Source organism: Girardinichthys multiradiatus, chromosome 4 (assembly GCF_021462225.1).
Source record: "Girardinichthys multiradiatus isolate DD_20200921_A chromosome 4, DD_fGirMul_XY1, whole genome shotgun sequence".
NCBI classification, from domain to species: Eukaryota; Metazoa; Chordata; class Actinopteri; order Cyprinodontiformes; family Goodeidae; genus Girardinichthys; species Girardinichthys multiradiatus.
The window spans coordinates 23,330,227-23,357,852 of NC_061797.1; the positions used below are offsets into that span (position 1 = coordinate 23,330,227).

The 27,626-nt window shown below is 40.3% G+C and overlaps 1 protein-coding gene and 1 long non-coding RNA gene across 6 annotated transcripts in view; one reads left to right on the forward strand and one right to left on the reverse strand.

The window, feature by feature from the left end:
- Nucleotides 1–15,140, reverse strand: part of cbfa2t3 (CBFA2/RUNX1 partner transcriptional co-repressor 3) — a 47,706-nt gene extending 32,566 nt beyond the window's left edge. For 2 of the 5 annotated variants that reach the window (XM_047363172.1, XM_047363171.1), the window contains exon 1: nucleotides 14,420–15,140. In XM_047363172.1, coding sequence (XP_047219128.1) covers nucleotides 14,420–14,627 — 208 coding nt within the window. In that variant the 5' untranslated portion in view covers nucleotides 14,628–15,140. Of the gene's footprint in view, nucleotides 1–1,939; nucleotides 3,007–14,419 lie in introns of those variants that run through there. The other 3 variants (XM_047363170.1, XM_047363169.1, XM_047363173.1) reach the window with 2 other exon arrangements.
- A 159-nt stretch (nucleotides 15,141–15,299) lies between these two features.
- LOC124867332 overlaps nucleotides 15,300–27,626 on the forward strand; it is a 54,712-nt gene continuing 42,385 nt past the window's right edge. The window contains exon 1 of the long non-coding RNA XR_007038023.1: nucleotides 15,300–15,453. This is a non-coding gene — a long non-coding RNA (uncharacterized LOC124867332). The remainder of the gene's footprint in view (nucleotides 15,454–27,626) is intronic.

Below are 27,626 nucleotides of genomic sequence, written 5' to 3' on the forward strand. Positions count from 1 at the left end.
ACGTTTTTTTTTTTATTGTCAACAGCAGCCTAATGGGATCAATCACCTCCTCCTTTGCCACCAACAAACACCCCCAGAGATGGGAGCTAATTGAGGAGGCTGCCAATCAGAAAACGAGGGCTGTCCAATCCCTTATGAAAGGTGACAAATATCAAATATAAAGACCCCATATCTGTTTGTTGGCTTGCACAAACATATGTAAACAAAAGCGCACACAGGCCTGGCTGCTGCCTCCCTTGTTTTGTTTGTGACGCCCCAGGTGTCTGTGCTGTGCTGACCACCTGACCGGCTCGGTGCACGCTCACGTCTCCCGCCCACCCAGGGCCATCTGCTTGGCTCATTAATTAGGAGGCAGCCGGTTTCACCTGCACTGCCCGCATTCAGATCACAATAATTAACCACACACAAAGCCGGGCTCAAAAAGCCCACGCAATCGTACAGTAAACACAAACTGAGCTGGGGTCCAGATCCAGCAGCCGTCTATAAAGGTTAAGTAGATTAGTCTTTTTCATTTGTACAGAAACTCTTATCTTTAACCATCATCTTTGTTTCTATTCTTAAACACCTAAAATATCCTCCAGTAAAATCTGGCAACCCTGGCTCATAAGAGGACAAAATCTAACAACAAACAGTAGATGGTTAGCTCTTCAAAACAGATTCCTTATCTTGAGTCTGGCAAAGTGTTTTCAGTGTATAAAAAGAGAAGACATCCGAAACATACACCCATGGTGGATGGGAACTGAATAAACATTCTGCATGCTTGGGGTCATAATGAATGGACTGCCTTTTAAGAGAGCTCCTCAGTGATGAAGTGGAGACATCTGCCTTAGCGGGCGGAAGGCCCTGCTGATCAGAGGGAAGAAGAGATGCTCTCTTGGCGGTGATAAAGGGATATAATGTGCGGTGAGGCAGGGTGTCTGCACTGCGGTTTCACCTCTGCAACCTCCCCATCCATTGTTCAAGTCTATTATCAACTCTTCAATTATTCAGATGATATTTACCAGGGCCAATTATACAGGGTTGTGTCCTGCAGAGAAAATGGCCAGAGTGTTTTACTGTTGCACTTAGAGGAAGAAGTTTGCTGCTGAAGCTGTTCAAGTGGGTGGGGGGTGGAAACCTTTATTCGTTGCTTATGTAGAGTTGTTATAAACCCTTTAAAATATTTCCGTGTTGCAAATTGTTTCGTTTCTAAGGTAAATTCTCAAGTGTTCTCCTCATTAGCCATGTCAGCATGAAAATACACAGCAGATTCAACCAGAAAGGATTTTTGTCGCCCTCTTATATTTTTTCCACACAAAAGCAGTGACGATACTCTACAATACAAAAGGTGGTGGGGCTATATTGGAGGTACCATTACAGTTCAGTCCAGAGTAAATGGCTGCATTTAACCTCTCACACCCATCACCTTTGTGCAGTGTGGATGGACACTAAAATCACAGAGAGGAGAGAGGTTTGGTGTCATCACTTTGTCTCAGCATCTCTTTCATGTGCAGCACAGACTGTCAGGGTGAAACAACTCATGACCCCCTTTTTTGTCTTGTCCTTTTCAGACTCAAAATTTGCTAATAATACTAAAATCAACCATATAAACAAAGAAAAGATGAGAGCATGTGATTAAGGCGGCAGTTTTTTTATATATTTGTTTGTGTATGCATGGTCATATCAGTCTGATCTCTATATCTTTACATCTCCTAGCAGCTTCAGCATAAGGAAAACTGGCGAAATGTATAAAACCACTTTAAGAGTGCCATCCCATTTTACACGTTCACATTAACAAGCTTCTTACTAATTCACAAATGAACCTGAACGCTTAAACTTGACCTTTCACCAATTTGTGCTTTCAAATATGAAACCGCTTGCATTTGGTTCTCATGAGCTGGAAATCCAATTAAAATTCTTTGTTTCCTTACAGTTTAGGTGTACAGGTTTTTTTACTTACTTTGTGAAGGTTGAGGTCAAGTTGAGCGATAATCCACACCAAATAGTTTCTTAAAGGGGTTTTATATCGCTTCAATCCTCATTCTTTATGAAAAACAAAAAGTAAAAATAAATAAAAAAATAAAGTCTTTGTTGTGTTATTCCCTTTTTTCTTCTACCTTTAAAAATATATGATGGTATGAAAATGTTAAACTTTCCTTTGGGTGCACAAATAGGGTCCAGGTTAAATAAGTCTTAGGCTATGAGGTATTTATCTTCTTAGCAAAAGATAAAAGAGGAAATAAAACCAAAGCCAGGGTTTTTGGATCCTTAGGACAACTGCTGTCTTTGGTTATTCAGTCTGATATATATATTAATTATTGGTTAAAGCAGAAAAGCTCCTTGTGTTGGCGATGCGACAGAATCAGAACTTGTCCCAAGCGTGTAAATCCCTCTCTGGCACTTTCTGATCATCCCAAATAGATGAAACAACAAAGTGTCATTTCTACAGCAAAAAAGGTGTCCCTCTTGCTCTCTTATGCAACATACAAAAAGTAACTAATTTGTCACTGTAAGTCCAAAAATCATCACCATGTGTAGTTTTGCATTAAGATGGAGAATCTCAGGGCAGCAGGGTGCGTCTATTAACCCCCCCCCCCCCCCCAAAAAAAAAACTTTACAATCCTCTCAGCTCACAGTTTAGCCACAGTCCGTGGTGTCAGGAGCAACTTCTCATACATCCAATCGGAAAATAGTTTTTTTTTCTTGTTTGTTTGCAGCCTGTGGACAGGCTGCTCCACCTCCACGTTTCTATGTTGGGTGCTTGTCCTCCTCCTACGACGCACCGATCGTCCGTCGAGCTGCGCTCAGTTGGTTGTGTTATTAAACCTTCACTTCCACTAGAAATTAAAAAGCGCCGTCATCGGAGCCGATCGGGGGAAGGCTTCTTTAGCCGGCAATACACGGTTTAGGGGATTTTTAGTACTTGTTATGTCCTCGGTGATGAGTGGAGCTGGCGAGCTCACTGTGCGCAGTAACCGCGGCGCTCTCCTCCTCCTCCCCTCTCTCTGTGTCCTCGCTGTAGCCTTCTGTCTGCGTTTAAACACCATCTGGAGCTCCTAACCCCTCTCTCTCTCTCTCTCTCTCTCTCTCTCTCTCTCTCTCACTCACTCTGTGTGTGTGTCTGTAAGTGTGTATGTGTGCGTCTCTCTCTCTCTCTCTCTCTCTCACCATCAGAAGCAAAAACTGGCAGGTATTGCACATGAATTCTTTCTAAGCAGAATAATATGACCTCATATTAGTGCAAATCTATTCAAACAAGGCTGTCTAATAAAATATCTCTCAAACCGTACTATTAAAACACTTGCAGGGTTTAACTTTTAGATTTGATTATTTTAAGCCCCAAAATAAGACTAGAAATGTCTTCACATAAACATTTCTTAACGAAACACTTCACTTAATTATTTCAGCTTCAGACCCCCACAGAGACACAGAGGACTGAGCCAAACTTTTACCGTTTCACCGTCTGCCGGTGGGGGCCGCTGTTTCCTTATATCAGGACGTTGAGGAGAAGAACAGCAGCGGGGCTCTGAAGCTTTTATTTACTTTGTCTAACACTTTAATGACTTTCTAGGAGCGGAATATGCAAAAGAATGTGTCAGCAAGCATGTGAGTAAACATTGAATATTAGTAAATGTGACGTTCTTTCCCAGTGTTCAGATGCCATAAAGAGTCACCTAAGTGGCTTGATGTGAAGATGGAGAGCAGGATGTTGCAGTTAAATAGCAGAGGTAGACCAGGGTTGGTTCTTACACTTTTTACTCTTGGATGAATTGCTCATCATTGAAACATCCTTTAAGAATAATGTCTTCATTGAATTAAAGTTGCTGACGCAGGATAGTCATCATTTTCATTTTAGCAAATATTTGTAATGGTAAGTAATCAAAGTGTTGGAATTTTCTGTGATGCTTTGTTATGGCATTACCAGTATTAGTTCCCCATCCCAAAGAAGACAGATGTCATATTACCATGAGTTTGTAGAAAAATAAATAAACCCTCAGAGTGGGATATCTGTGGGTTATAACGCTATATTGTTGGCTAGTAAATGTCAAAATTCAAAATTGTCTCAAGAATATGTTGTTACATATTTTTGCTGTTTTCTTAGCCAAACACCCTCCATGGGATTTTGTGGGAGACTGGCACTTGTGCAACAACATCAATGTCACGTACCTGTGCTTTTCTAGGTTTTGCAGTATTTTTGCAAATCCTCCCTGTGGACTCCTGATCAGCCTCTGCTGACCTGACTTCAGCGCATTAATGTGGAAGCTGCTCAGTTGAGAAAAAGCCTACTATCTATCTATCTATCTATCTATCTATCTATCTATCTATCTATCTATCTATCTATCTATCTGTCTGTCTGTCTGTCTGTCTGTCTGTCTGTCTGTCTGTCTGTCTGTCTGTCTGTCTGTCTGTCTGTCTGTCTGTCTGTCTGTCTGTCTGTCTGTCTGTCTGTCTATCTATCTATCTATCTATATATCTCTCTCTCTCTCTCTCTCTCTCTCTCTGTCTCTGTCTCTCTCTCTCTCTCTAACCCTAACCCTAGTCGCCCAACCACCTTCCAAGTCATATTTGACAGGCAAATATGACTTGAAAACCTCTATAGTTCAGTCCATTTACCATTCATCTGTCTGCCACTTTACACAAAGGCCGTTTTACTGTCCGTTTCCTTCTGCCCTCAGGGTAAATGTCCTGATCCTGAGTCAACACCTGCCCTAATCAGGTGTTACTTCCTGTTGTGTCAGTTTGCGCTTCTGCGAGTCACATCTGTCCACGTGCTCCGAGTGCTCTCTGAGTCCACTTTGTCCTGGTCAATATACACATTCAACGGCTGACATTGTAGCGTGACGTATCAATATCAAATTTAATTAGTATGTCAATATCAGTCATCCAGAGATCCACCAAACCAGTAGGTTTTATCATAGTCAGTATTCTTAATGTTAACAAAAAAAAAAGTGTAAAGAAATTTGTAAAGTGTGGATAACCACACTAATGGAATGGGTAAAAAAGTTTATTCCAAGGGACTTTTCAAATTTCCGTCACGTTTCGACCATGCAACCAGGCAAAACTTTACTGCTCCATTTCAAACTAAATGTCACAAGGGCCCCTACGTACAATCTCTAAAAGCAGCATTCCAGTTTGTGTGCTTGAGTAAGTGAGTCAATACCCCGCTACACCATGCAACTATGCAGAGAAACTCTTTTTTTTTTTTATCTCATTCTTTTTTGATGATTTAATGGTGCAGCTTGAAGACACGCTCTTGTTAAAGATGTAAAGTAAGAGACCAGCATCTTCAGTAAAATATCAGAAAGAACAGTAAATTACTTAACTTAGATCTCCACAGGATGCATGGGATTCAGAGGAAAATATTTTAATGCAAACCAAATCATTTTTGTCAGAATCACAGCTTATTTTTGATAATATGAGATGATATGACACCCTATGAGATGCAAGGAGACCCTATGTCAATTACATTAACAGCAGCTTCATAAGAGTTTATTGTGTTGATTTTGCACGAGTGAGGAAAGGATAGCAGAAGACAGAGAAAAACACGAGTCTAGTATCCCTTAGTCGGCTCGGAGCCTTATCTCCTGTCGGCACACCAGCCTGAGACTGCTGCAATAGGAAAGGATTTACAATGTGCGAGTGGCGGAAACGCTGCAAACTTCCCTCTGTCTCTCTTGCTTTTTACTCTGACTCACGTATTTGCTCAGAGACAAATAATCATTCCCACTGCAGAACAATGACCAGAGTCAGTTCTTGCATCTCACAAAGTGCCCAACCATCCAGGAGAGGCTGTCAACATAATAAAAGAGGTGAGGATGAGGTGTTTGTGAGGTGACAGAGAGATGGAGGAGTGAGACAAAGGCTAGACAAAGGTGCTTTTGTCATTAACGTCATCAAAAGGACCTTCAGTCACAGCATTACGCTTCAGAGTTCATCGAGGTGAGTTCTTGCCTTGTGTGTGCCTCATTGTGCAGTTTATCAGGCTGGCCACATGGAGCATCGGAGGTAACCTGGTGACTGTGCAACAAAAGGCCAAATTAAAAGGAGTAAGAGGTTGCCTGTACAGAGAGGCTGACAGGTTGACTGACACTGTTCCCAAGGAGAATAGCATCCTGTCAATCTTGGAGCTGTCACCTTGACAGGAATCCTTTCTTTGGATGCAGCCCTCATTGCCAACCTTTCTGTCAGTCAAGGCCACATAGATACACTTCCACCATTTTCTGTATTCTCCACAATGAGAAATCTGGTCCTCTGCACTGACATACTAAGGAGATAGACAAGGAGACACACACACATACACAGGGCTATGCTTTAATAATGAGCTTGTATGATGTCTGGATATTTAGAATAGGGTTGCATAAAAGCAGATTTTCAGGGTTCTTTGCACAATCCTGGAACAAAATAAAGAACCGTTTTATGTTCATTAACTGTTCATTATGGACAAAACAATGCTTGAAGTTTTCCTTATAGTTGGTTTTGACTATACTGTTTACCTTTTAGTTCAGATCTTTACCCTATACAGGTTCTTCTCAAAATATTAGCATATTTTGATATTATTTTCCATAATGTCATGATGAAAATTTAACATTCATATATTTTAGATTCATTGCACACTAACTGAAATATTTCAGGTCTTTTATTGTCTTAATACAGATGATTGTGGCATACAGCTCATGAAAACCCAAAATTCCTATCTCACAAAATTAGCATATAATTAAAAGGGTCTCTAAACGAGCTATGAACCTAATCATCTGAATCAACGAGTTAACTCTAAACACCTGCAAAAGATTCCTGAGGCCTTTAAAACTCCCAGCCTGGTTCATCACTCAAAACCCAATCATGGGTAAGACTGCCGACCTGACTGCTGTCCAGAAGGCCACTATTGACACCCTCAAGCAAGAGGGTAAGACACAGAAAGAAATTTCTGAACGAATAGGCTGTTCCCAGAGTGCTGTATCAAGGCACCTCAGTGGGAAGTCTGTGGGAAGGAAAAAGTGTGGCAGAAAACGCTGCACAACGAGAAGAGGTGACCGGACCCTGAGGAAGATTGTGGAGAAGGGCCTATTCCAGACCTTGGGTGACCTGCGGAAGCAGTGGACTGAGTCTGGAGTAGAAACATCCAGAGCCACCGTGCACAGGCGTGTGCAGGAAATGGGCTACAGGTGCCGCATTCCCCAGGTCAAGCCACTTTTGAACCAGAAACAGCGGCAGAAGAGCCTGACCTGGGCTACAGAGAAGCAGCACTGGACTGTTGCTCAGTGGTCCAAAGTACTTTTTTCGGATGAAAGCAAATTCTGCATGTCATTCGAAAATGAAGGTGCCAGAGTCTGGAGGAAGACTGGGGAGAAGGAAATGCCAAAATGCCAGAAGTCCAGTGTCAAGTACCCACAGTCGGTGATGGTCTGGGGTGCCGTGTCAGCTGCTGGTGTTGGTCCTCTGTGTTTTATCAAGGGCAGGGTCAATGCAGCTAGCTATCAGGAGATTTTGGAGCACTTCATGCTTCCATCTGCTGAAAAGCTTTATGGAGATGAAGATTTCATTTTTCAGCACGACCTGGCACCTGCTCACAGTGCTAAAACCACTGGTAAATGGTTTACTGACCATGGTATCACTGTGCTCAATTGGCCTGCCAACTCTCCTGACCTGAACCCCATAGAGAATCTGTGGGATATTGTGAAGAGAACGTTGAGAGACTCAAGACCCAACACTCTGGATGAGCTAAAGGCCGCTATCGAAGCATCCTGGGCCTCCATAAGACCTCAGCAGTGCCACAGGCTGATTGCCTCCATGCCACGCCGCATTGAAGCAGTCATTTCTGCCAAAGGATTCCCGACCAAGTATTGAGTGCATAACTGTACATGATTATTTGAAGGTTGACGTTTTTTGTATTAAAAACACTTTTCTTTTATTGGTCGGATGAACTATGCTAATTTTGTGAGATAGGAATTTTGGGTTTTCATGAGCTGTATGCCAAAATCATCCGTATTAAGACAATAAAAGACCTGAAATATTTCAGTTAGTGTGCAATGAATCTAAAATATATGAATATTACATTTTCATCATTACATTATAGAAAATAATGAACTTTATCACAATATGCTAATTTTTTGAGAAGGACCTGTATTGCAGACCAAGTGCTGCAAAAAAATTTTTTGCAAAGTGTTCTTCTGGAAGTTTATCACTAGGGATGGGAAACGAGTCTCGGGAATCAATTGCAACCACATAAACATTCAGATTCTCCTGGAATATTTGAATATTCAAATTAAAATATTTGAATGTATTGAATATATTTGAAGCCAATGAATAAGAATCAACAGGGAGTGTGCTGCAACCATGGACAGTATGCGGTGGTAATCAAAAGTGTGGCTTAGATTTAATTAAAAACTGAACAGTCGGCTCAGTGCAACACGTGCAAAAGTATTATATCATGCAACGGAGGGTGTACTACCAACATGATCAAACACCTCATGGTGTAGAATTAGTGCCCAGTCTTTGATGCGCTGCACCAGCTTTCCTACACTGCCTCTTCCTCTGCCTCGGACCCTCAACCTAGCACAGCACTGCAGTCAGAATCAGGTAAGTGAAACAATAAAATGAATCTTGTACCAACATTGAGGCAGCTACTCGACCTTAAACGATGGGTCAACTAAAATGCAAATACACAGCTAACGTTAGCCCATGTATTTTTTCATAGACGAACAACCTGAAATTGCTAACGTTAGCCAGGCAGTTGACCAGACTCCGCAATGTGCTATTATGTCTGAGGACTCTGCTGCATGGTGGTGGAATCAACGGAAGACTTATCCTTTGCTGTCAGATCTCGCTTTCTCATATTTGTGTTCAAGATTCTTCTACACAAAGTGAACGTGTGTTCTCATTGCCTCATTAAAAACACTGTCCAGAAAGCTCATGGATATTGCCTGAGAAGGCAGATATGATCATTTTCCTCAACAGGAGCTGTTTCTGGTTTTATACTGTACCTGCTGCTAATCTGGACTGGATTGTACAAGCTGTCCTTTTCGTTTGTTTGCTATTCTGTACCAGGTACCTGTAGCATCAGAACCTGGATATGTATAATTTTGTTTATTGAGGTTTTTAAAATAAAGCTCTCTTGTGAAAGTGTTCCACTGTGAAAAGAAAACTCACAACATTTATGTTCAAGTTCATAGGTTTGATATGTATATACTGGTTAAAAAATAGCCCTGCAAGAAATTCACAGTAAAGATGTGAATAAACAGTAAAATGTTCATGGAATTAAAACTCATAGAGACATTCAGACTGTTCCATCCAAAAATAACTCTGGCTAGCTAGCTAATTTAAACATGTAAACGTTTTTGACTCTGACTCTTATAAGAATTGGAATCAAAAATTGATAGGAACCGGAATCAAAACAAGGATTTAGAATCAGAACCAGAATCGTTCAATTTCAAACAATGCCCAACCCTATTTACTATCCACCTTAACTTTGTGAGGTCCATCTTATACTCATGCATCTGTGTACAGATACACTAGACCTGTATTTTACCCCAGGTGGGTATGCTTCGAGATGTTTGGTTAGAATCAAAACACAAGTTTTACTGGAAATTAGACTTTTTTCACCTGAAGATATTTTTTCTCACTGCAGATGCAGGCAACTGATCCCAATCAGCAGAGTGTTTGTGTTCAACACTGTGGAGGCTGGTGTGACTGGTGTTGGGGCTCAGCAGCTGTCTGTGTGTACTTTACAAGCTGGTTCTGTTTGTTCTGTAGACACAGGTCAGGTCAGGAGGGTGTCAGCTTTGTCTTCTGTCCCTCCTCCATGGCTATGTACATGCATGTGTATGTGTCTGATAGAGGGCAGGTGGGTGGGGCAAAGGGCCTAACAGACCACTGTGGACAGGTGGATGATTCTCACTATAGTGGCAGCAGATGTACTGTACCAGCCCCTTTCTCTAGCTCTCTTTGTGTCTTTCTATTTGCCTGGCTAATAGATTTGTTTGTCTGCTTACCAGCCGTATACATTTTTACGAGTAAAATTATGTCTTAAAGCTACTATATGGAGCTAAAACGATATAATACACCAGTGTTTTTTTATTTAAAAAAATTAATTACCATCAACTTTCTCTGTTTCTAAAAACGTATTCTATTTTTAACCTTGCACACGCGTTAGAGGATTTTCTTCTGCTATTTTCTCCTGTTTAGGATGCAAACTTGGCAGGTTTTGCACCCATATGTATTTTCCTTTCCCGGCAATTTAGTCACCTTGATGCCAATAAAAGGTTGAAACAGTCAATTAAGCATGGCGTGGAGATGTTAAATGTTGCTTGCGCACAGTGTAGGGCAAAGTCCTTGATTCTATTTCAGAAAATAAGACTAAGGCAAATGCATGTTGAATACATCAGAACATTATTAGCGTTACAGTAATTGTCATGGGTCCCAATAATTTGTTCTGTTGTTTTGTATTAATAGGGTCAAACAATTAAAAAGCTCCAAATTCCTTAGTTTCACATATTTTCTCCGCTCTTACACAGAATTTGTCACAATAACTTAGAAAATATTCCACTGGTTCAAATTCATATTCTAAATACAAAATGCATTCATTTGTATCTATTTAAAATCATATTGATGTCTCCATCTACAAACAAAACATTATACTTTTCTTTAAATCCAGCTATTTTTGAAACCCCACTGAAAACTGCTGGGTAGCCACTGTCAGTAATAGACCCGTTACTAGTAGTTATCAGATTGTGTTTACTTTATTTGACCCTTTAACAGAGACTTTTTGAGTGCAGAATAAATGCAAAAGAATGTATTTGCATGCATGTGAGTAAACACTGAACCGCAGCCTATAAATGTGACACTTTTCCCAGAGTTCAAACACCATAAAGAGTCACCTCACTAGACTCATGTGTATTGTAGATAGGCAGATGCAAGACGGAGTTCTGTAGTAAAGCATTAAGGTAAATCGAGGTCGATTGGTTGTCGCTCTTGCATGAGTTGATGATCTTTTAAACTTTCTTCAGCAATCTTCCCATCATTAAATTAAAGCTTACTCATGATATGTATCATTTTTGTTTTTGTAATGAATTGTAACAAAAAAAACTAGTAAAAGGGACAGTTTTTTATTCATGTTCTGTGATAAAATTATGATCAGTGATAGTTCCCTTACATTTTGTAGACAGATGTACTATGACACTGAATTTGTTAAAAAAATGAAGGCTAACAGCTATTCAGATGGACCCACTGCTTTAGCTGATTTTAGCAATTCAAACATCTTTTTTATACCCCAAAAATACAACGCCATGTTAGCTGTTTCTGAATTGTACACTCAGCTCAGTTGTTAGTACTGTTGCCTTGCAGCAAGAACGTTCAGGGCCTTTCTGCATGGAGTTTGCATGTTTTCCCCTCGGGTTCTCTCTGACTACTCCAGCTTCTTCCTACAGTCCAGAAACATTCACATTAGGTTAATTGGTAGCTCTAAATTGCCCTTAGGTGTGAGTGCATTAAAGCTTGTCTGTCTTATTTATCTCTGTGTTGCCCCGTGATGCATTGGTGCCCTTGTAATGGGTGTAGCCCGCTTCAACCCCCACCTACTGCCCTGAGACTCTGCAGGCACTACGTGGGTATAGATAGATAGATAGATAGATAGATAGATAGATAGATAGATAGATAGATAGATAGATAGATAGATAGATAGATAGATAGATAGATAGATAGATAGATAGATAGATAGATAGATAGATAGATAGATAGATAGATAGATAGATAGATAGATAGATAGATAGATAGATAGATAGATAGATAGATAGATAGATAGATAGATAGATAGATAGATAGATAGATAGATAGATAGATAGATAGATAGATAGATAGATAGATAGATAGATAGATAGATAGATAGATAGATAGATAGATAGATAGATAGATAGATAGATAGATAGATAGATAGATAGATAGATAGATAGATAGATAGATAGATAGATAGATAGACAGTCTTACCCAGGAGATCATGTATGCATGTGTGTGCGTGTGTGTGTGTGTTGGTTGCAGACAGTTGGTGGTGCTGGCACTGGAGATAGTGAGCAGAGGAGGATGAGGAACTGTATCAAGTTGTGAACATCTGTTCCTCATAGAAACCACAACACTGGTACTGAGGAAATAAAGAGGATAACTGCTTTCTCTTTCTCTCAGACACACACATTTCATTACATTGTCTTTCCTAACACACATACAGCTTCCGATTCACTCAACGTTTTACCCCTTCTTGCATCATGGCCACAGCCTGACTTTTCCCAGATATTCGTTTGACTTTTGTTTTACTTAGTTTGTTCCAATCTGCAGATGTGAGGTGGGTATTACCCAATGATTTAGTAAGAAAATAGAAATCGCATTTCATGTAAGAAGCAAGTTTGCAAAATGTTGGTTTTAAGTATCGACAAATTTTGAGCTGTCATTTTGAGTGTGACAGTTTTGTTTATCAGGCTAACTGCAGAGCCTGTGACCTGACAAAACTAAGTCAAACCGCACAAATAATAAAAGATAACATCGTTCACCAAACTACCAATGGTGAGTAATTAGAGCTGTTGCCTAAATGTATGTGGATGAAAATGCACAGAGCTTTTGTCTGTGAGTTGCAAAATACTGTCAAGTTGTGAATAAAAAAAATATAAAAAAAAAAAAAAAAAAATCTAGAAACTAAATGTTGCAGTCTGAAAAAAAAATTGTTCAAAGGTGCAAAGTTTAAGTCTTGTATCTTGTATCTTCTATCCAAACCTCTATTGGTCATGACAATGTAATCAAGTGTCATCAACATTAGAGAAGCTGTAGTTATTTTTTATGTTTAAAAGCCATTACTGGTGGCACATTTCTTTAGAGAAATGTAAAGAATATACTATTCATATCTGTGGAGGATTAGGATTGGCATAAAAATTGCGAATGCTATGATACAGCAGACATGAGCCAGGGCTTTGTTTGGGATTCTTTCCCAGCTTTTCCATCAAAGTCCCTTGATTTAGTCTGCTTTTTTTGCTCTCTCTCTCTCTCTCCATCCCTCTCATTGGCGTACTTGCTCTGTCTGGGCCTGCTGGGAGGGTGTGCTAGTGCTAGGTGGCAGTTCCTTGTTGTTGAGTGTTTATATGAGTGTCTATGCTCGTGCAAGTGTGTGTGACTCTGTGTGCTGGGTGTGACTGATAAGACCCAGGGAGAAGAGCCAGCGTGCTGACATATTCTTGCCACCGCGGTTATCGCCCGTCGCAGCTGTGCTTTAGCTCTGCGACATCTGCTCCTTCACAGGAAGCCTACGCTGTGGCTCACAACACCTCACAAACACACGAAAACACACAGAAGGAGCGCGCACACGCACGAGCAGTGTGCTGTTGCTTCTCTATACAGTGTGAACACACTGCTCAATTGTACATATTCATCCACATACATTTAGACATCAGGTAAACTGCTTGAAACAAAAAGCTCAGTGTGTTTATGGTCCTAAGTGGACCATTTTGATTTAGCTGCAAATGTGAATGTGTGAACTGAATATGTTTGAGCAGCAACACCAGAGTTCTGCTGGGTTTTTATCACAGAAATACAGGGGGGATGCTTATGACTAAGCCTAATTATAGAGGCCTTATCACTGCAACGTTCACAAAGCTCATTACTGCCAAGAGACGAGACGCGCTGCAGGTAATTCACCATGTTGGGTATTAGTCCTCGTTCTGGCTTACAGTTCCTACATATTTAGAGCCTACAAAATTAGTCTTTTAAAGTCTGATTGTTAATGCATCTCTCTCATCACAACCTTCACTGATTCAAGTCAGGATTTCATTTATACTTCAAGGCACTTCATTTTTGTTTCTTCGTGAGTGCCTTTCAAGTGTTCCCCATCCGTCTGCAGCAGGCTCACCTTAAAGTTGTACCTCCGGCATTCACCGTGGTGCACAGTCATTTATCTGTATGTGCATTAGGAATTCATTGAAGCCGAACTGTAAAACTCCAGAATGGAGTTGTGTTCTCTGCAGATGTATGGGAAGCCCAGAGGAAGACCCCATCCCCCCATTGCTCTAAAAAAAAACCCTTTCCCTTTCCTTTCCATTGCCACAGGATGAATGTGCTCCTTGGGCTTGTAAGCAACATTTGAACTTGACAGACCACGAGGTCAAAGAAAATAAAGAGTATAATGTTAAATTTAATAGTAGCCTATATCTAAATTGAAGCTCATGTTTCACCCAATGGTTTCATGACCTTCTAAGCTTGATACTTCGGCTTCAGTCATCAGTTAACAGGTTTACCAGATGAATTAACCTCCCATTGCCCTTACAGCAAAGTTAACACAAACTGATTATCCGTCAATCATTTTGACTTAATGAGCAGACCGGACAGCTGCGGTACTGTCCATCACTTGTCACGGTTAAAACCAAGCCAGAAGATTTCATAAAACAGGTCCTGTAAGAGGACAAGCTCCTACCTTCAGAACATCTGTAATGACTGCTGGCCGCCAGCTTTTGATCGATGCTTCCAGGCTGAAGTCTGTGGGCAGCGTGTTTCTCCCTGAGCTCCCTGTGGCTGATCAGTGTGACTGTGGGGACACGTGGAGCCAAGGCTGGAGCAAACGGGGGCAATAATGCTCTTAAGTCGTCCCTATTTTGCCGCTCCAAATGGACCTCAGCAGACATGTTGAACTCGGCAAGCTTTTTTGGTGTGGTGAGGTTGGAGTATAGCAGATTGTTGGTCTGCAGTGTCAAGTTTTTCAGCAGCGGAGAAGAATAAAACCAATAGTTTCTATTAGATCAGAGCGTTTTCCATCTCAGCTTGAATTTTCTTGCTTTTCTTCATATTTTTCGCCTGAGGTCTTAGCTCTACATGACTCTCCAGATACTGAAAAGAACCAAAGATTTTTTCTTAATTTTTCCACGTTCTCATTGAAGTCTTCAGTCCTGGTAGTATTCTTTTCTGGTACCTCCTGGTACTTGTTTCTATAGAGCTTTGCGTTCAGCACATATAAAACAACTTTAGGTCACCGCAACATCACCAACTTTTACTCCTGTTCCTCAGTCCCAGCAGGCCGTTTTAGAGGAACATCTCTGAGGTGTATTTGTTTTTTTTCTTCTTTTGGTTGGTTCTCTTGCTGTGTGTCCTGTCTTTTTCAGCAACGTGTGTGTGAGGCAATCTAGAGCAGGGTGACTGAACGTCAGCAGCGGGCCAGCTTGTAATGTGGCTCTAGTAGAGGGGTTGTGCTCTCATATGAACCCTCCTCCTGCCCTGCCCGCCACTGCAGCTCAAAGGAGAAGTGTGTGCCTGGATGTTACAGTTTGTGTGTTTGTTTTTTCTGTGTTGCAGCGCTGCAGCCTCTGGGGAGGCCAAGCAGCAACGTTGCTTGTGTTGATAGCAGCAGACAACAGCAGGCAGCAGGACCTGGGCCTCCATGTGGGCTTCCTCTTTCAGGAACCAGCTGTGTCGGCCTGTAGCCACTTTTTCCCCTCCTGCATTCTCCGCTCTAAGGTATCTAACCCTTTCTTCTGTGCACCTTGCCTGGTGGCTTCAAAGAAGCTTTCGTTTGTTCCTTCTAAAAAAGAAACTCATCCCCATTGTTAATTTCTCTGCTTATTGTTTGGGTTGATGTAACTTTTCAACTGTTTAACTATCAGCTCCAATTTAAGTCTTTCTTTGACTTCTTGTCTTAACTTTTCTTTAATTTTCTGTCTCTGTAGTTTGTATTTTGCTATTTCTTTCGTGCATCATAGTTGACAAACTAAACTAAGAGGCCAACTAATATACAGTACAGACCAAAAGTTTGTACACACCTTCTCATTCAAAGAGTTGTCTTTATTTTTATGACTATGAATATTGTAGCTTCACACTGAAGGCATCAAAACCATGAATTAACACATGTGGAATTATATACTGAACAAAAAAGTGTGAAACAACTGAAAATATGTCTTATATTCTAGGTCCTTCAAAGTAGCCACCTTTTGCTTTGATTACTGCTCTCCACACTCTTGGCATTCTGTTGATGAGCTTCAAGAGGTAGTCACCTGAAATGGTTCTCCAACAGTCTTGAAGGAGTTCCCAGAGATGCTTAGCACTTGTTGGCCCTTTTGCCTTCACTCTGCGGTCCAGCTCACCCCAAACCATCTCGATTGGGTTCAGGTCCGGTGACTGTGGAGGCCAGGTCATCTGGCGCAGCACCCCATCACTCTCCTTCTTGGTCAAATAGCCCTTACACAGCCTGGAGGTGTGTTTGGGGTCATTGTCCTGTTGAAAAATAAATGATGGTCCAACTAAACGCAAACCGGATGGAATAGCATGCCGCTGCAAGATGCTGTGGTAGCCATGCTGGTTCAGTATGCCTTCAATTTTGAATAAATCCCCAACAGCGTCACCACCAAAGCTCCCCCACACCATCACACCTCCTCCTCCATGCTTCACGGTGGGAACCAGGCATGTAGAGTCCATCCGTTCACCTCTTCTGCGCTGCACAAAGACACGGTGGTTGGAACCAAAGATCTCAAACTTGGACTCATCAGACCAAAGCACAGATTTCCACTGGTCTAATGTCCATTCCTTGTGTTCTTTAGCCCAAACAAGTCTCTTCTGCTTGTTGCCTGTCCTCAGCAGTGGTTTCCTAGCAGCTATTTTACCATGAAGGCCTGATTCACACAGTTTTCTCTTAACAGTTGTTCTAGAGATGTGTCTGCTGCTAGAGCTCTGTGTGGCATTGACCTGTTCTCTAATCTGAGCTGCTGTTAACCTGCGATTTCTGAGGCTGGTGACTCGGATGAACTTATCGTCCGCAGCAGAGGTGACTCTTGGTCTTCCTTTCCTGGGGCGGTCCTCATGTGAGCCAGTTTCTTTGTAGCGCTTGATGGTTTTTGCGACTGCACTTGGGGACACTTTCAAAGATTTCCCAATTGTTGGGACTGACTGACCTTCATTTCTTAAAGTAATGATGGCCACTCGTTTTTCTTAACTTAGACGCTTTTTTCTTGCCATAATACAAATTCTAACAGTCTATTCAGTAGGACTATCAGCTGTGTACTGTATCCACCTCCTGTACAACACAACTGATGGTCCCAACCCCATTTATAAGGCTTGAAATTATTAAACCTGACAGGGCACACCTGTGAAGTGTAAACCATTTCAAGTGACTACCTCCTGAAGCTCATCAACAGAATGCCAAGAGTGTGTGGAGCAATAATCAAAGCAAAAGGTGGCTGCTTTGAAGAACCTAGAATATAGGACATATTTTCAGTTGTTTCACAATTTTTTGTTCAGTATATAATTCCACATGTGTTAATTCATGATTTTGATGTCTTCAGTGTGAAGCTACAATATTCATAGTCATGAAAATAAAGACAACTCTTTGAATGTGTGTCCAAACTTTTGGACTGTACTGTATATTTGAAGCTTATAGTTATGTAGTCAAATGACTGAATTATTGCAAACTTTCTTGTGCATCTGATTGAATTAAATGGAAAATGTTCTGTGATCCCATCATCTAAGATAAATAAGTGAACAAATAGTACTTACCTTCATTGTTGTGATGATAATTTTGTTTTGTTTGTATCACAAGGTAAATCTACAAAATATGAGGCACTTGATGATGTGACAAGTTGATGATCAATGTGAATGATAGTAACTGACAACAGTAATCCTTCAAGTACTAAATAAAGTGGTAAAAGTAAATTGTAAAGTAGTAGAAACTGTGTGATTACAGGGCTTTTTGTATAAATTAATTATTTTGTGAAAAATTGATAAATAAATGTAAATGCAAGCAGAGAATACGTCAAAGCTAATCTTTAGAAAATAATATACTGGATTCTACGCTGCTCTACAGTGGCGGACATATTTTACAATATTTTACCTGGTATAATTTTAACAGCAGCCTCAGTTAATTGGTTGCTCATGGCCACGTTGCTGGCTCATAGTTCTTTGGAAATTACCTTCTTGCTGCTATTCTATGTGTTCTTTGTTATGTCTGGTATTTTTCATTTGTTATTAGAAATGGGAACCTAGTCTGTCTTTGTGGCAGACTGCTATGAAACAAAATGTCTAAAGATAGAGCAAAGGCTGTCTTGATTCATTCGTTTGGTTTAGTGGCCTTTTTATAGTCCCAAAATGATGCGTAGGTCAGAGTTAAGTGACTTAATAAAAATAAATTATATACAAAGACTGAAAATCAGCTATGAATAAAGTCTGCCTCATAAAGTCTGTCTCACAAAATATAGGAAGAAGAGGGATGACTCAGGACTTTTAAGACCTTTCATTTAACACACTTCAGTTTTGTTTGACATATAGTGATGGGGAAATTCCTTATTTTAATATTAAATTAAAAGTAAATTTTTCAATAATACTTTTTAGCCCTTTGGAAATTTTTCTACCTAATTTCCTTCTTGAGAACCTCTTAAATCACCTTTTAACATTTACCCAACATCACCTCATAAGGCTGAGCTATTTGTGATTTTATTGTTGGAATTTATCAGATATATGGTGACTGACTTTTGGATGATATTTGTCATAAATGCATTACAGCAAACATTCTGAAAAAAACTGAAACATCAGCCATGCCTGTTTCTGACAGTGAATGCTGATGCTTTAAGCTTGGAGATCTGTCAGTGGTCATAACGTGATTTCTTCCATCAGTGGAGTTGGACACGGGCCGCGCTGATTAAAAGAGGTTGGACAACCACAGAAACTTTATATTACAACTTTTTGCTTTTGAAAACTTAGATGTTACAAAGCCCAGCAATTTCTTATGTTGTGTAGAGCGGATCTGTTGCTTCCCCACCTGGTGCTGCCAGCTGTCAGTCAGCTGTATCTTGGTAAAATGACAGAAAACCCCCTAAACATTTTCTTGAGTGTCAATTTTACAGGTAGCCATGGTTTCTAACAAGCACTCACCACACAGATAGCCCGGCATTGAACCAAAGCGTGCAAAAAATCCACAAAACTTTGTGTGAGTGCGTGAGTAAAAAAAGAGAGTGATTACAGGCTTGTTGCTGAAGCGAATAACAGGTAACTATCCAACGTCAGTTTGTTAGGATTTACTTTATAAAGATCAAAATGACAAACAAGATTATCCAAAAATTCAGCACATTACATTAGATCTGCCACTAGGTTTAGCTGGTTTGAATTTTTTTGTTTGGTTTAGGTGTTCCACCACTTGTCTGTATGTATAAATGAAAAGGTCCGTTTGAGTTGCATATTAACAGTCTAGGTCAAATTAGGATTTCAGGCTGATCGATAAAATATCTAAAGCTGAAACTGATTAACATTATGTGAGAACATGAAATAGCTGACTCAGATATTAAACAGATTCAGTGTCAAATCTCTCATCTGACTTCAATCACTCTCCTTATGAGTAAAAACTACACACACATAATAGAAGTATTATATTACAACTATTGTATGTAGTCTTATGGTTAAAATTAATTTCTGGTGTTTAAAATATTTGCTTTAATGACTTGAAACCAATGTGTTTTTGCTAAGGGTTATCATACCATCACAATCTCAAATTGTCAGACTGTCCCCTGCCAAGTGTAGTCATCACTTTGACCCCATTAAACCCTAACATTAAACGAAGGACCATTGTGACAACAATGCTCAGAAGCAGCAGCTCTGTCACGAGTTCTTATTGGTACTAGGGCTGTGCGGATGAGAGAAGTGAGACGGGATATGAGCACACAGATGTGCCAAGCTCCTGGCTGAAACCAACACACAGATGGTCATCAGCAGAGAGGAAGTGAAAACCTGATGTGGCTTTCTCAGTATTTGGGCGTAGGGGGGGGACAGAGACGGAGAACTGATTTCTCTAAGAACCCTCAGAATATGCAGCGCATGAAATGTGGGTGGTTTTTGAATGTATTTTTACTCTTAACAATTGGAATTCCCCGCCTTTGGGTACATACACATGGTATTTACAGGTCCTTCTCAAAAAATTAGCATATTGTGATAAAGTTCATTATTTTCCATAATGTCATGATGAAAATTTAACATTCATATATTTTAGATTCATTGCACACTAACTGAAATATTTCAGGTCTTTTATTGTCTTAATACGGATGATTTTGGCATACAGCTCATGAAAACCCAAAATTCCTATCTCACAAAATTACCATATCATTAAAAGGGTCTCTAAACGAGCTATGAACCTAATCATCTGAATCAACGAGTTAATTCTAAACACCTGCAAAAGATTCCTGAGGCCTTTAAAACTCCCAGCCTGGTTCATCACTCAAAACCCCAATCATGGGTAAGACTACCGACCTGACTGCTGTCCAGAAGGCCACTATTGACACCCTTAAGCAAGAGGGTAAGACACAGAAAGAAATTTCTGAACGAATAGGCTGTTCCCAGAGTGCTGTATCAAGGCACCTCAGTAGGAAGTCTGTGGGAAGGAAAAAGTGTGGCAGAAAACGCTGCACAACGAGAAGAGGTGACCGGACCCTGAGGAAGATTGTGGAGAAGGGCCGATTCCAGACCTTGGGGGACCTGCGGAAGCAGTGGACTGAGTCTGGAGTAGAAACATCCAGAGCCACCGTGCACAGGCGTGTGCAGGAAATGGGCTACAGGTGCCGCATTCCCCAGGTCAAGCCACTTTTGAACCAGAAACAGCGGCAGAAGCGCCTGACCTGGGCTACAGAGAAGCAGCACTGGACTGTTGCTCAGTGGTCCAAAGTACTTTTTTCGGATGAAAGCAAATTCTGCTTGTCATTCGGAAATCAAGGTTCCAGAGTCTGGAGGAAGACTGGGGAGAAGGAAATGCCAAAATGCCAGAAGTCCAGTGTCAAGTACCCACAGTCAGTGATGGTCTGGGGTGCCGTGTCAGCTGCTGGTGTTGGTCCACTGTGTTTTATCAAGGGCAGGGTCAATGCAGCTAGCTATCAGGAGATTTTGGAGCACTTCATGCTTCCATCTGCTGAAAAGCTTTATGGAGATGAAGATTTCATTTTTCAGCACGACCTGGCACCTGCTCACAATGCCAAAACCACTGGTAAATGGTTTACTGACCATGGTATCACTGTGCTCAATTGGCCTGCCAACTCTCCTGACCTGAACCCCATAGAGAATCTGTGGGATATTGTGAAGAGAACGTTGAGAGACTCAAGACCCAACACTCTGGATGAGCTAAAGGCCGCTATCGAAGCATCCTGGGCCTCCATAAGACCTCAGCAGTGCCACAGGCTGATTGCCTCCATGCCACGCCGCATTGAAGCAGTCATTTCTGCAAAAGGATTCCCGACCAAGTATTGAGTGCATAACTGTACATGATTATTTGAAGGTTGACGTTTTTTGTATTAAAAACACTTTTCTTTTATTGGTCGGATGAACTATGCTAATTTTGTGAGATAGGAATTTTGGGTTTTCATGAGCTGTATGCCAAAATCATCCGTATTAAGACAATAAAAGACCTGAAATATTTCAGTTAGTGTGCAATGAATCTAAAATATATGAATATTACATTTTCATCATTACATTATAGAAAATAATGAACTTTATCACAATATGCTAATTTTTTGAGAAGGACCTGTATAGGTTTAAACAAAATGAATATAAATATGATTATGAATTTGGACCGCAGATCATATTTCACTTCTTTTTTTAAGTTGAATTGCTTGATACACGGGCGTGAAAAGTCATCAATTTATATAGCACTTTAAGGGCAACAGAAATAGCTTTACATATGATTAAGACATAATGGAAAACAAACAACAACCAAACAACGAGACAAACAAATAAGAAACAATGAGATAAACCAGGCTAAACATAGAAAATAAAATACAAAAGTATAAAAATCTGCAGTTGTCAGAGGTAAGGTTGGTTTGAAGGACTGAGGAAACATAGTTGTGTTAATGATGATGATGAAGAAACACTGAAGGTAGACATAGACATTATCAGAAACAGATTATAAAATCTAAAAAAAGAATGTTAAAACTAAGATCACAAATAATAAAAATAGTTCTAATAATGTTTAATAATAGAAAGAACAAAGTGTAGAGTAATCAAAGTCCAACCAAGGAGAGAACATAATTTTTGAGTAAAAGCAACAGATCTATAAATGAGGTGACAAATAATGTATTTATCCCCCTACTTCCACTTATAACCAACACCTTAGAAGCAGAATGTTACTTTTCCAGTAGCATCTAATTCCTTCTACAACTCTAAATATCTCTTAATGCAGAAAGGCATTATCTATGTTGCATTATGAGCAAGGTTTTTACCCATACTGGAGGTCAGTTACAGAGCAAAATGTTGTTAAAGTCTAACAGTAACACAGTTTTTATCAAATTTATAAAAAGAAAAACATTTCTGAAGATTTTTTGCTGCATGTTTTAACTTTTTTGCCTTTTGATGTACACCTGAAAATGTTTTTACACAAACCACATTTTTTGCTGTACCTGTTAGAAAAGCCTTTTGCTCCCTTGCTGCTCCTCCCCTCGCCTCCCCTCAGATGTTGGCAAGTATAAAATGAGTTTTTGGGGAGGGAGAGATAATAATTCCCTCCATAATCACCAGAGACCAGCTCTGGTTCTGGCAGGTGCTATCACAGCAGCGACCCAGTTGTGCCTTCTCCCTCGAGATAAGGTCAGGGGGGATGATGGGAGAGAGGATGTTTGGAGAGAGCAACAAGGAAGGAGAAGAAGAACGGGGCAGAGGGGGGCAAAAACGTGAGTTACAGGAGAGCAACTAGCCTCGCCTTATCTCCCCCCAGCGGCTGCTGCTACTGGCTTCCAGATGCAGCAGGCCAGAGCAGCCGTGTCAGAGAGATCCCTCTATCAGCGACACACAGGCACCCCTCACCAAATACAAACCCAGCAGGAGGACACACCAGCACTTCATTACTGCTTTAAACCTCCAATCAGCATGCAGGAGAGAAGCAAAATAATCTGCAAGTTAGCTGGTGGGTCATAAGTCCTGCAAAATGCATTCAAATCAGTCATTCCTGTTTCCTGGCTAGGTTATTAATTGTTGTGCATTAATTCTCAACACTGACCAAGTAGGTTTCACTCCTTCATGAATGTAAACACACAAGTTAGTCGAGCTCAAAGCAAGTTTGAGAAAGTAGAGCATGAGAAAGTCAGTAGTTGGGACGGCTGGCGTCTGGTGGCGATAAGCAGGCATATGGTGGAGCGTCTTGCCTGCCTGTGAGACACCTGGCCACCACTAACTGGCTGAACTTTTCAACTGTGCAGCCGTTACTAAACAGTAGCTGTTTAAGCCAACACATGCAAGCAGTGTTGTACAACATTTCAAGAGAAAGTTCCCCTGAAACAACTTGAATATCTCAACTATTATAGAACAGCTTGAAATGAAAGCTAAAATCTTCAGTTCTTCAATGTATATATTCAGCTTGCAAGAAGAGTTCATGAGGTGACTTTTTGTACCTTTTATAGTCACGCCTCTCATGGTGAAGAGTTAGTGGGAATTTGTTTTGATTTTTCTTTGTCTTCCAAAGACAGATCCGAGGACAATCAAGAGCCCACACAAAGACTAAGGAAAGACAAAGTCTCCTTCCATCAGTAGAAATGCCACTAACAAGCAAATACGTCAGCGGAGGCTCGTTCACGTTTTTCCTCTTTGTGGTGTTTTTAGAATACACACCTGTTTGGCACAGACAGCGTCAGAGAAAACCTACAGATCTTAACAGAACTCTATAAGTTAAACCGTCCCCATCTGTCACAGTCAAGCTTCACACAGATGCAGGCTGAGCGCCTCCTCGTTCTTATCCTTCTAACAGCAGCCTTGGCTCTCATTCAAGAACTGTCAAAGCACACCTGCTAAATTAAGCCGAGCCTCATACTCACATAGGCATGAAGCTCTCGAATATACTTTGTTTGTGCACATATTGGATACAAGAAAAAATTTTTACACATCCAAATGTTGATATATGCAAACTCATATGGACTTTGTAGAGCTATATATGGTTTTGTTGCTCATATACTTTTAAAACTAGATATTTACATGCTCTAAATACAGTTATGTGGTTATATGTCCTGCATACCAGAAAGAGAAGATGTGCATTTGTTCATATAATAAGCAAGCATGGGAATGACCAGTCATCATAGGTTACGTATCCCGACATCGGTATTTTTATGAGCTGAAAGGCTACTCAGCAAGGAAGGATCCATTACTTTCAAAAGCAATATAAAAGGCAGAATTACAATTTGCAAATGTACTAAGACACGAAAACCTTAGGTTTATAATCTATTTTTGCAAATATGAATAATTTTTGTATTCTTAACTGAACTAAAACATGATGATTTTAGTCTGATTTAATGTCAGTCAGTGAGAAAAAAAGTCTTGTGTCATTTTATACAATGTACTGTATGTAAACATTTGGTTTCAACTGCAATTTTTGTCTTTTTGTGTAAGTTATCTTTCTTTCTCCTGCAAACTGACCACTTACATCATTGTTTCACCCTTTTTGCCCTGAACTCCTACATGTTGATACAGACCTCTGTTGACCCCCATGCACCCGCTGCCTCTGGTCTCTTGTGTTTCTTGGCATGCACAGCCGCTGAGCTGCTCTAAATAGGTGCTACTGTGAATTGGAGACAGATGGAAACGAAGGTTCCCTACAGAGTGGTTCCCCTGCAGCTGTGCTGTGAGCTCGGTGCCAGGGAGTGACAGCTCAGCAAGGGGCGCCAAGAGAAAAAGAAGACTGCAGTATTGGTGTCTCAACCTCTTCCCCCACTATGTACATCCGCTTGATGGTTGAGCAAAGGTGCAATGACCCTCGGGTGTTAGCTCCAATAAAAGCCTCCAGGAATGCAAAAGAATAGATTAAAGTGAGGAGACAAGTGATAGACGGCTGTAATGCAACACATTTCCCCAGCTGTAAGGCAACCAAACAGACACACCAACACATGCCTGAAGGCTATTAGCCTGCTGATTACCAACAAATGATAATTAAATGGGAAATGAGGTGTGATATACACCATTGAAGACATCAGGAGTTTCCAATGGTGACTGTAACACTTGCATCAGTATTAGTAGTAGAAGTTGTCATTGTGGTAGTTTACTAAAAATGTTTGCCTCGTCTACAAAACTCAGCTTCACTCACAATTTGAAAACAGTTTGAGACTTTTGATTGTGTGTCTCAAAGTAAATCATTGACCATTGTTTTAGCTGCCTTGTGGGAATGAAATGATTTGGCAGTAGCAAGATGGCCTGTCTAGTTTGTAAATATCAGAAACAAAATTAATCTTATTTTCAATGTGGAGATATTTAGATTTAACCATTTGTGCAAATATATGAACCCCAATAGTGTGGATGTAATAAATTGTGCTTTGGAGTTGGAGTTATGGCAAGTGAAGTCAATTCCATGGTCCCAGGTTTACACTGCTGATAAGCCAAATTGTTAAATCAGCCTGCCTGATAGAAGGTAGATCTTCTTTTTGCCAATACAGCTTTAACTCATTGAGAGCATTGGCACATTAACTCAGAGATTACCACTGCTATGAGATTTGTATGAATGCTACTAAAATGTAGCACCATTGATATTATAATGCAACTTGATTTAATGCCATGCTATGCAGACACTCTGCACTTTTAAAATATTCACTCAAGGTAGTGAAGTGGTACCTATTTTTTAAATTTCAGCCCAAGGTAGTCAAGCAACATCCTAGCAAAAGATAATAAAAAAATAAGATGGGGACGTTGCAGCAAACAGTAACGTACTCTGCACCTAAGCAGTAGCTCGCTGTGGATTTTACACCCTCTCCCCCAGTATACACACGGTATATAAAACGGGGGCTCTGTGTAAGCAACAGCTATGCTTTACAGCAATGAAAGAACTTGATGTTGCATAAAATATGCTTAATTTCTTTATGTTTAGAATGTCTGATAAATGTTTTGACAAAGCTTTTAATAGTGTGGGCATCTTTGAGTACCAGGTTTAGAGTGCAGGATTCCTATCCTTGACTTTACTTTTTGCTTTTACAATGCATGTCTTCAGTCTCAATCTAAAGTGGTGACATTTTGCAAGCTTCAATAAAGAGATTTAAATATATTGAAGTCAACATAGTCAGATCTATGTGAAAGCATCATGTGGCAAAGGAGATGGAAAGACTTTGGCCAAGGTCTGTGTCTTTGCAAGGACAAAAGAGAGAGCGAGGCCTTCAGAATTTACCTGCAGCTAATTAGCCTTATCTAGCTGTTTGACATATTGTGTTCTGGGTCATGTATATTTCATGAGCTGAGGCTTCTTGCAAAGGTCATTGTGGAATTTTCAAATGAAAAGACACCTGCTTTGTTCACCACCTATAATTGTTTGAATTATCAGCACTGTGCGTACATTTTGACTGTCTGTTGGTGAAAAGAAATTCAGCCCAGCCGTTCTTGCCAATTACATTTTAGAGAAAATAACAGGTAATCTCATACAGGTGGAATCATCTTACAATGCTTGAATGTTGTTGGATTTGTACAATACTTTGTGCCATTTTTCTGAGAAGAGGTTTGGGTTTTCCTGCTCATTAGGGCTGTGTTTTACACACAGACACGGGTCCAGAGACAACTTCTGTTTGAGCTGCTTTGCATAAACCAATCCAATCTAACTGGGCTTGTGAGAAAAAAATCTATTCGATTTTCTGTAATTGGTCTGACAGCGCACTCCAAAGCAGAACAGTGATCAATATTAAAGATGAAAAATGAAGCCAAAGGCCATCTCACTCCATTGATTTGCAGCCAGAAGATGAGGAATCGAGATCTTGCCACATAGGGATATGAGCCATTGAGCTCTGTGATGCTGTTATTGTCTCAGTACTGAAATAAATATTCAGCATCTAAGCATGGCCACAGCCAATTAAGGTTTGATGATCTGGAAACCTGCATAGGTCAAACAATATTTGCAAATAATCTTTTTTGTGTGTTTCTTATTTACATACATTCATATTTCACAGTATTGAAAACAATGATTGAAGATCACCAGAGACAGAGGATTTGCCGTAGAAGCAGCATTGCCACCAGTTTGATAGGAATTGCATTGAAAGTGTTCTGGTGACCTTCATGTGCTGTATGGACTGACTATCAGATGCTTCTGCCACTGCCAGGTGACACTCATGACCCCACTACTTATGCCCTCTGACACCTGTTCTAGACAAGCCATCTCCTTTGAAGCCAAATCAGGTACAAAGTGATTTTTTGTTTGCATGTGTGCTAAAGAACGCAGCTATCTGACCGTTCCCTCTTGAAACACAACACATCTATAGTTTTTTGAAGCCTGAACAATTTCAGGATTAGTAAATATCCCCACACACATTTTTATACAATAAATATTTTATCCAGACATCCTAATTTTGACTATTTTTATTGTCCTCAGAAACACATGGTGTTTAACCACACAGTATTTGCACATGCAGATGATGTCATCTATAACTGTCACCCAGTGTTTTTTTTTATTTATTGTTAACTTTATCTCCTTTATTCCACCACTGCGTAACGTGACTTAAATGTTGCTCGTGTCTCAAACATTTGGCTCCAAATACTGGCAGATGGACAGACAGACAGATGTGTACTAATTAGCAGACAGATGGACTGACCAACTATCTAAAGACAGGCAGATGTTCAGATGGTTAAATGATAAAATGAAAATTCACTTTTTGGTAGCGAGGACACTAAATGTACAAATAAGCACATCCTGTAATATCCCAGGGGGAGGAGGAGGTACACTAACA